The 9,105-nt window shown below is 48.8% G+C and overlaps 1 protein-coding gene across 2 annotated transcripts; it reads left to right on the forward strand.

Moving 5' to 3' along the window:
• The first annotated feature begins 39 nt into the window (after positions 1 to 39).
• On the forward strand, positions 40 to 8,690 carry TLCD3A (TLC domain containing 3A). 2 transcript variants are annotated; one of them, XM_067714659.1, is made up of 5 exons: positions 415 to 653; positions 1,103 to 1,186; positions 4,818 to 5,022; positions 6,445 to 6,540; positions 6,993 to 8,690. In XM_067714659.1, exons 1-5 carry the CDS (start codon positions 532 to 534, stop codon positions 7,260 to 7,262), a joined length of 777 nt encoding a protein of 258 aa, XP_067570760.1. In that variant the 5' UTR covers positions 415 to 531; the 3' UTR covers positions 7,263 to 8,690. The 2 variants fall into 2 exon arrangements, with proteins under 2 accessions (XP_067570761.1, XP_067570760.1); XM_067714660.1 differs by lacking the exon at positions 4,818 to 5,022 and having other exon boundaries at positions 40 to 653; positions 6,993 to 7,129.
• Positions 8,691 to 9,105: the final 415 nt, after the last annotated feature.

Genomic DNA, 9,105 nt, shown 5'->3' on the forward strand with positions numbered 1-9,105 from the left:
CCCCCCACCTCCCCTCCCTCGCCCGGTGGGCAGGTGCGGGGCAGTTCGTCAGCCAGGCGGGTCCCCGAGGGAGGGGGAGGCGTCAGCGGTGACGGAACAGAAGCCCCGAGAGCCTCGGCGCTTCCTCCACGGCCTCGGCCCGGCGGCGGCCACTCGCGCGCCGCTGGTCGGGGAAGCAACGTCCGCTCACTCAGGGCCCGGCGGGCAGCAGCTCCCGCTGCCGCCTACTCGCCGGCCGAGAAACCAGGGGAAGCCTCGGGGCCCAGGGGCGGTGGCGGCGAGACCCCGCCCCGCCCGGCCAGCCCGCTCCTATCGCGGTCCGCGGCCTGGTCACGCGGGGAGTGGCGCCGCGGGCTCGGGACCAGCGCCCGGCGGCTGCCGGAGTCGCGGCGGGCCGGGGCCGGGGCCGGGGGCCGGAGGGCGGAGGGTAGAAATAGGGGCGGTCAGGCCGCGTCAGTCCCGGAGCCGCGCGCGCGGAGCCGACTGAGCCACGCCGAGGGCGCCGAGCTAGGCGGCCGAGCCCGAGCACCCATGCTGCTGCCGCTGGCCTGGGGCTCGCTCCTCTTCCCGGGGCTCTTCGGGCTCTGCGCCTGGGGGCTGCGGCGCGCGCGGCCCGCCTGGACCCACAACGACTGCGTGCTGATCAGCACCAGGTACGGGGCGAGGCCGCGCCGCCGCCCGACCATGCGCCCCGGCTGCGCCCGCCCAACGCCGAGCCCAGGGCGGAAAAGGGGGACGACAGGAAGCGAGGGGGCCGCCTCCCGGGTCCTCGCCCAGTCCACGGCGCGGGCCGGAGAGCTCCGAGGACCCTGTGGAGCCTGCCCCCGGAGGGAGGGAGGCGGAGGAGGGTGGAGCGGGAGCAGGCTGGAGGGTGGGGGGCTGCCCACGCTGATGAGGACCGGGAGGGACGTCTCCCCGATGCTGACATCTGCCAGCTGCTTTGGGAGTCGGGAGCGCGGCGGCGGCCCTACCGTTTTCCTCGGCACCCTGGCGGCCGGGGGAAGTCAGGTTGAAGAGTTCTGGCTTCATGCTGTCCATGGGACTGGACTGAGCACTCTTTCCGTCCCCCCTCCCCCCTTTTCTCTTTTCTGTCGCACGTTAGGCTGGTTTCTTCAGTGCAGGCTGTGTTGGCCACCGGGTCTGGGATCATCATCATCCGCTCCTGTAGCCACGTGATCACCGACAGGTAACATCCAATGCCAGGTGAAAGCTACACCGATCACGGCGCTGGGCTTTTTCGAAGCTTCCGCATTTGAGTGGCTCACAGGTCCTAGTTCTTTATCAGCATGTGCCGTCAGGCAGCTGATTAATGGGTGAAACTTGGGCACTATAACTAGTTCCCTCCTCCTCTCCTCACCTTCAGCATCGCCAGCTTAGGAGAAAGTAAACTGAAGAAATGCTAGAGCATGACAGAGCCTGAGTCTGATTTAAGGTGGCGTGTTAGAGGACAGTGTGGTCCAACGATCCAGGTTCTTTATGCGATAGATAAATGTGACAATTATTCAGAAGTGGAAGTGTGGCTTTTGGTTCTTTTAAATGATCTCCCTGGGGTTCTGCTGTGGAGCATTCATTGGCCAAGATAGGATGTGTGGCTAGCAGAGCCCTGCTATGGAAAGGAACAAATCCACCACCCCTTTCTTTACAAATGCTGCTCTTGTCTTTCCTCTGAAAGATGAAGGTGATGAAGAGTTTTCTGGAGCTTTCAGAAAACTGACTCGAATGGGTGTGAAAGTTCAGTCCACAGGCAGGACAGGAAATGTGCATTCAGTGAAACAAATTATAGCGACCAGGCTGGTCTACTTTGTATAGTATTTAGACCTGGGTAACAGTGCCCCCCCACCCCATTTTAAAGCCATCCTTTCAAAGCCATCCTTTTTTACCTGTCTTCCTAGAATCACCCTTTCCTCCTCACAGTTAAGTTGAAGAGCAATTGTCATATGTGCAGGGAAAGTTAATAGCCTTTCCTAATCCCTTTCTCATGTTTACTCTATTATGTGTCCTGGTTTTCACCTGTTGCGAATGGAATGGGAGGGGAGCCCGAGAGGGGCATCTATCTCACTGTGGCCTGCAAATTTGGTGCCTGGTTCTTATTTGGGATTAACCTTGCCATCAAGATTTTTGTGCTTTTCTTTTGCCTTTTTTTTTTTTTTTTTTTTTAGAGAAAACCAGTTATTGGCGATGAATTGTAGATGCTGAGAGAAGATAGGTCAAGTGACTTTGATTGCATACACCAAAGACTAACAGCATTTTCTCAGCTGGGTTCAATTTTTATTTTAATTGAGCATTTCCTGATGGTGCAGCAGGCTCCCTCACTGCCCCCAGTTTGTCAGGTCAAACTTGAAACCTGCCTCCTTTACAGAGATTAAGCTAAGACAGATGCAGCCCCCATGGCACTTGAGGGCAAGCGGCAGGCAGCTGCTACACATCTCAGGAAGAGATCTGCACACAATTAACTTTCAGTTCTGTAGCACGCTTGTGTTCTCCCCTCAGAAGCCATGTGTCTTAGTGGCTTGAGCATGGTAGCAAATCTAAGTTTGGCTTTTAGGGTCCTCCTTTTGTATATCTTTATGCCTTAGATCCATCCTCTACTTGCAAAATAGAGACAGACACCACCTTCTGTGCCCTCAGCTTACATGGATGCACAAGGATGCCCTAAAGGCACCTAATCATCTGAAAAAAAAAAGCCTTTTGGGGTTCATAGTCTGTACATCCAAATATTTTTCTATTCTATGTCTTTTAATTTTAGGCCTTCATATAGAATGTCTGTAGGTAGGAGGGGGTGTCTATGAATCTTCCCAGATTATCTGTAGGGTGTGATGCAGGGCCAGGGGTTTCATCAGCTCCTTAAAGAGACCCAGATCCCTAGTTGTCAATGTAAGCGCTTCCTTTTTTTTGGCCACACAGCTCACTCACATTTAAATAAGTGCCGAGGACCTGGGTTTGATCCTGGTCTGGGAACTAAGATCCCACAAACTGCGTGGTGTGGCCAAAAATAATAATAGTAACAATTAAAAGTACTCTCATACTTTTAACTTTCTAATCTTCACAATAACTTCATCAGGAAAGTAAGACAAGGATTATTATCTTTTTTTTTTTTTTTTAATTATCTTCATTTTATAAAAAAAGTTAAGGTCGGGCTTCCCTGGTGGCGCAGTGGTTGAGAGTCCGCCTGCCGATGCAGGGGACGCGGGTTCGTGCCCCAGTCTGGGAAGATCCCACATGCCGCGGAGTGGCTGGGCCCGTGAGCCATGGCCGCTGAGCCTGTGCGTCCGGAGCCTGTGCTCCGCAACGGGAGAGGCCACAACAGTGAGAGGCCCACGTACCGCAAAAAAAAACAAAAACAAAAGTTAAGGTCCAGGCTAGTGCTAGCTAAGATTATAATCCAGATCGCTTGCTGGTAAGTCTTCAGAGAATTCAACTAACAGCCACAATTTCGCATCTTATTGAATTGGTACCGTGTGCAAAATTTTAAAACCCTAGGCTCCATGCAACGGGAGAGGTCAGTTATATTTCAGATGAGTTTTTAATTGTTCTTCATAGTTGTTTTACTTTGGAATTGCTTCAAGAAAGCGATGGAGACCACAGATGGGCAGTAGAATAAATATTGCATCTTTTTGCCTCATTGGAACTTGGCTAATTAATTTACCTGAATGTATATTAAGTTTGCCATTACTTGTTTGCGTATTTCACTGCTTAGTCATTATTTAGTTTTGCTGTGGTAAGTGTGGAATCATTCAGGAACAGAAATGTGAATGGCACTCTATATTCCCAATGTTGCAGTTCAGTGGACTGGCTCCTTAGGTTAAATGAAGACAAGGTTAAAAATACAGATTTGAGGTCCTGGACACACCATGTTTAGTCTCTGAGGCGTGGAGCCCTTTATAAGCACTGCAGGCGATTCTGATGTTCAGGTAGTTTAAGAACCATAAAACTAAATGGTTTCTTCTACCTAACACATGGGCGCTTGATAAAACTTTGCTGACTTAGTCTAATCCTTCCCAGGATAGTACATAATTTCAATTTAGATTTTTTTTTTCATGTAGATTTTCTGTAGAGTGACTATTTGGGGAACAAAATTTTGGAAATTGTAGAGACCTTCTAATCTGCTCTGGGACAGTGATAAACTGTCATTTTCACTCAGCAAATATTGATTCAACCCCTGTGGACAAGTAAATGGGAACACTGTCTTTTGTCCTAGCTTCTCTTTTGGTATCTGTCTCCAGTAAGGTAGTCCTTGAGCTCTGGGCTCATTTCCAGAGATATTTTTCTTGAATGAAACCGGGTTTAGCCATAGTATTGTAAAGAAAGTGGCCAGCGTTACTTCCTGGAAACTCCCTAGAGTGGGGTTGTAAACAGATTCAAGAGTAATGTCCCAACTATTGAGCAACTGAGTAGAGTTAAACTGGAAATACTGGGTTTGGGATTTGGGTCACTTTCCAAACCTGTTTCTTGGTGGGTCTGTTGAATCCCTGGTAGAGATATCTATCAAAGTCAGCTTATATCACAAAGTACCAGAAAATCCATTACAAATGAGTAGCTAAACCAGACAGATAGTGAGGGCAAGTCACTGAAACACATGGTGCTGAGTGAATCCTTGCTTTCTACCTTTGACACTTAGGAGTTTGCCCTGTAATTTAGAGAAAGTTGTTCACTCTCCTTATTTGTCAGCTTCAGCATGTTCATTGTGAAGTATCTGGAGTAAAAACAGCTGATTAAGTACAAAGCTGATGCAGATGTGTTTAAGAAGAGGCTGGCTGTGAGCCTTCATAACGGATATCCATAATTACTTCTTGGACCATCCATATGCTTTCTTTCAGGCACTGGCTTGCCCGAGAGTATGTCTGGTTTTTGATTCCATACATGATCTATGACTCCTACGCCATGTACCTCTGTGAATGGTACCGAACCAGGGACCAGAGCAGCAAACATCCCCTCACCATTTTTCGAAACTTCCTAAGTAAAAACCGCCTCATGATCACGCACCACGCAGTTATTCTGTTTGTCCTTGTGCCGGTCGCACAGGTAATGGCCTCCCAGGACAGGCACCAGTAGGTTCAGCCACTCATTCCTCCTGTTGAACTGGGTGTCCCAACTGTCAGACTGCCCCCTTTTCTTCCCCTTTCCTGCTGCCCCCACTGCCCTCCTGCCAGCTGCTGCCACAGTGTAGAAAGGAGTTAAATCTGAAATGTCTGTGATCCTCTTCACTGGCAATCCCCCAGCCCTCTGTGATGCCCAAGCATTTGTCAAAGGTTCTGCCTTTAGTTCATACAATAGAAAACACCATAAAAATTGTTTCAAAGAAATGAGAGTAGCTCCATCAACTGGTTATTTGCTCTGATAGCGCCCAGAGAGGGCTGTTTGCATTATTTTGATGTCACAAAAGCACAGACTCTCAAAGCAAATAGCCTCATAATTTCTCCCCAGATCCATTTTCTCCCATTAAAAAAACTCACCCAACAAGGAAGAGAAATGGGAATGCAGAGGGGAGACTAGTAATTCCGAAGTGCCTACCAGGTGACAGGTGCTTGATTTAAAAACTTGTAGCTTGGGGACTTCCCTGGGGGTCCAGTGGTTAGTACTTCACCTTCCAACGCAGGGGGTGCGGGTTCGATCCCTGGTCGGGGAGCTAAGTCCCACATGCCTCACGGCCAAAAAACCAAAACATAAAACAGAAGCAAAATTGTGACAAATTCAATAAAGACTTTTAAAATGGTCCACATTAAAAAAAAAACTTTAAAAAAATTTGTGGCTTTCTAATCATTAGAAATTATTAGAAATAATTAGAAATGATAATTAGAAAACATTAGCCCTATACCATAGAGGAAGAAACTGGGGCTCTATGAGTTTACGTACCTCGCTCGGTGGTACTAAGAGACAGAACTGCCATCCCAATACTGCTTGCTTGCTTTCTATTTTTGGCCGCGCCTTGTGGCTTGTGGGGGATCTTAGTTCCCCAGCCAGGGGTCGAAGCTGGGCCACAGCAGCAAAAGTGCCGAGTCCTAACCACTCGACTGCTAGGGAATTCCCTATACTGCTTTCTTGAAAGGATAAAAGGAGAGGTAGAGTGCATGACATTCTTTAATAAGTCTCTTTTGATTGTGTTGGGGACCCTAACATCAGGCATGGGCCCTGGTGCATATTTCGTGGAACTGAACTGGCTTAAGTGCCTGCCCTTGGCATGACTAAGTTGGATACCCAAAAGTGGGCTGCAGAGTTCCTTTTGGCTGACACTGAAATTCTAGAGAAAGCTCAGTGTGTGATGCAGTTGCCTCTGGACCATGAGGATTCCAAGTGTGAACTGGTCTGCACTGGCCCGTTTAGCACTTCCATTTCCCTGCATGGTTGCTCAGGGTTACCCTTTTCAATAGCCCTAGTTAGAATTTTCCTTCCGGTGGTTCCTTAACCTCCATTACTTATTTCCCTTTTTCCTCTTTTCCTCTGCAGAGGCTTAGGGGAGAGCTTGGGGACTTCTTTGTTGGCTGCATCTTCATGGCAGAACTGAGTACTCCGTTTGTGTCGCTGGGCAGAGTTCTGATTCAGGCACGTATGAAAGGAGTGGCAGAAAGAGTGCCGAGGGAACAGACTCTGCTTCTCCTTGGTAGATTAAGAGGGTTTGGAGAAACTTCTTTAGTGCTACCAATAGTGGGGTAGGAGACCCTTGAACAGACTTAAAGGTCAGTTGGTCTTTCGAGCCAGTGGGATTGAAAAATTGTACATTTGATTCAAATTTGATCCAGTTCTTCATATATATTTATCCTGGTCACAGAGTTTCTCTAACCCACCGTTCCTGTGCTCCTGTCAGCTGGGTGGCTTAGATCAAATTTCACATCACTGTTGGAAACAATATGAGACTCTCTGCATATACAAATACGGCAGTGCTCAATCATCTTTTCTACAAGTGTCCGAAAAGGAGACGCTTGGCCTGTCCGTTGTGGGACTCAGGCTAGTCATTCCCTGAAAGTGACCCTGTGCTCTCCTTCCCTCTTTTGCAGCTAAAGCAGCAGCACACGCTGCTGTACAAGGTGAACGGAATCCTCACGCTGACCACCTTCTTCTCATGTCGGATCCTCCTTTTCCCCTTCATGTACTGGTCCTACGGCCAGCAGCAGGGACTGAGCCTGCTCCAAGTGCCGTTCCACATTCCTTTCTACTGCAATGTGGCCAACGCCTTCCTCATCGCTCCCCAGATCTACTGGTTCTCTCTGCTGTGCAAGAAGGCAGTCCGGCTCTTTGATGCTCCCCCAGCCAAAAAGGATGGTTAATTGCTCCATGAGCCAGGCAGTGAGGGCGCCTCCTCCACTCAGTATTCCCGTGGACCAAACTGCAGATTGTGCCCTGGGTGGCCTCAGCCTTTTGGGTATTGATAAGCAGAGGGATTAGCGTTTCTCTAAAGAATATTCCTATCACCTCTCGTTTCTAACCTGCCCCTTTTGCAAAAGCACTTTTTCCTTAGTAACAACTATTGGATCCCGTCAGACCTCCACTGGCAGCAAGGTGGTTTAATGTGAAGCCCAAGGATCCTTCCTTGGGTCTTATCTCAAGGGCTCTGGAGTAGAAGCATGGGGTGTGGAGATAGGTGGACCAAGGTGACAAGGAACTGGGCACCTGCCTGGTCCTCATATTGGTGGCTCCCCACCTTTCCAGCCACTCAGGGAGTATCCACACATACTGGGCCAGCAGAAGCAAGTGATGACTTGGTTCTTTTCCTGTGATGTTGGCCTGGGAAAATCGTTGTGGGTAGGTAGTTTTTTTATTGTTTACTAGATAACCCGTAGGTCCTTTGCCTCATCCTTTCATCCATGTGCCAACATTGAATTCTCCTGTCTACCGACTTCTGATCAGAAGTCTCACTGGCGGGGTGGGGTAGATGGCAGGGATGGGAACCTGAAGCACCTGAGTAGGTAGGAAGGCCAATAGGTCAGCACCTCTGCAGGCTGACTTGGTTAGACCAACAGTTACAGATACTATTCCCTTTTTAGCATGTCCCTCAAGCCCAGATTTCCCCATATCCACACACACAGGATGCTCTTATTAAAAACTATAGGGGTAAAGTGAAATGATGGCTACCGAGCTATTCACTGGGTAACCCCGCTTTGACACTGTCCTTATCCTATGAAGCAGAACGGACTGCTGTATTCCAAACCATGAGATGTCTCATCTAGACTGCCTCCTGATAAGCCAGAGCTTGTGGTCCAAAGTCTGTTCCTATCTGACTTACTGCCATTTAGCCACAGAAGGCTGGAGAGCAAAAGTGCAAGTCAGCCCTGGCCAAATTATGTTCTGTGGACTGACTCCTTCACCCACCATTTACAGATAGGATCCTCTGGTGCCAACACTAATTGCTCCTGAACGACAAGGATGGGTTTTAGAAACTGCTACCATGAAGTTTTTTCCCAAGCAGTAGTGAAAAACTAGATTTTTAAAAGTGCCTTTTAATTCACTGTTGTCTGTGAACTTTTAAAGTACTGAGTGTGTAACAGTGTATCAAATTTTGACTATTTCAGTCTTTAATGGGTGCCATTTAAAAACATAAAATGCTGTAATTTTTTTACCGTTTTGTTTACTATCCGTATATCTTTATAAATCACCCCTGTGGTGACTAAGTTGCACTAATATTTTCCAACTTATTCTCATTTGTGAAATATATCCACGCCGACTTCTGGTAAGACCTGTCCTGTGACCAACTGGAATGGCTGCTGTGTGCTATTGTTTCTGTTCTGTGTTCTTCTCCGTGTAACTGGCAGAGGTGGGCTGTTGCAGGGGAAGGGTGTGTGTGAATGCCTTCAGCCTCCAGCAGAGCCTAGCTCATACCTCACTCTAACATGTTTCTGTAATTCACGGTGCCAAGAGTACACTGCAGAGTTCTAGAGTTCTAGCCCAGTGGTCACGTAACTTTAGGCCCTTTCTTCTCTTCCCAGGTGAATCCCAACTAGGAGTCAGGAGGGTGGAAACCCAATTGTAGGCCGCAGACAGAGCCAGCCCACTTTAGGTGCGGGGGGAGAGAACTTGAATCCTGCCTCACCGTGATGGGGGTATGGAGCTGTCCTTCCTTGCCTCCCAATTAAACACTTCGCTCACGAGTCCTCATGGTCCTGGAATATATCC

This window comes from Pseudorca crassidens, chromosome 19 (genome assembly GCF_039906515.1).
Source record: "Pseudorca crassidens isolate mPseCra1 chromosome 19, mPseCra1.hap1, whole genome shotgun sequence".
NCBI lineage: Eukaryota > Metazoa > Chordata > Mammalia > Artiodactyla > Delphinidae > Pseudorca > Pseudorca crassidens.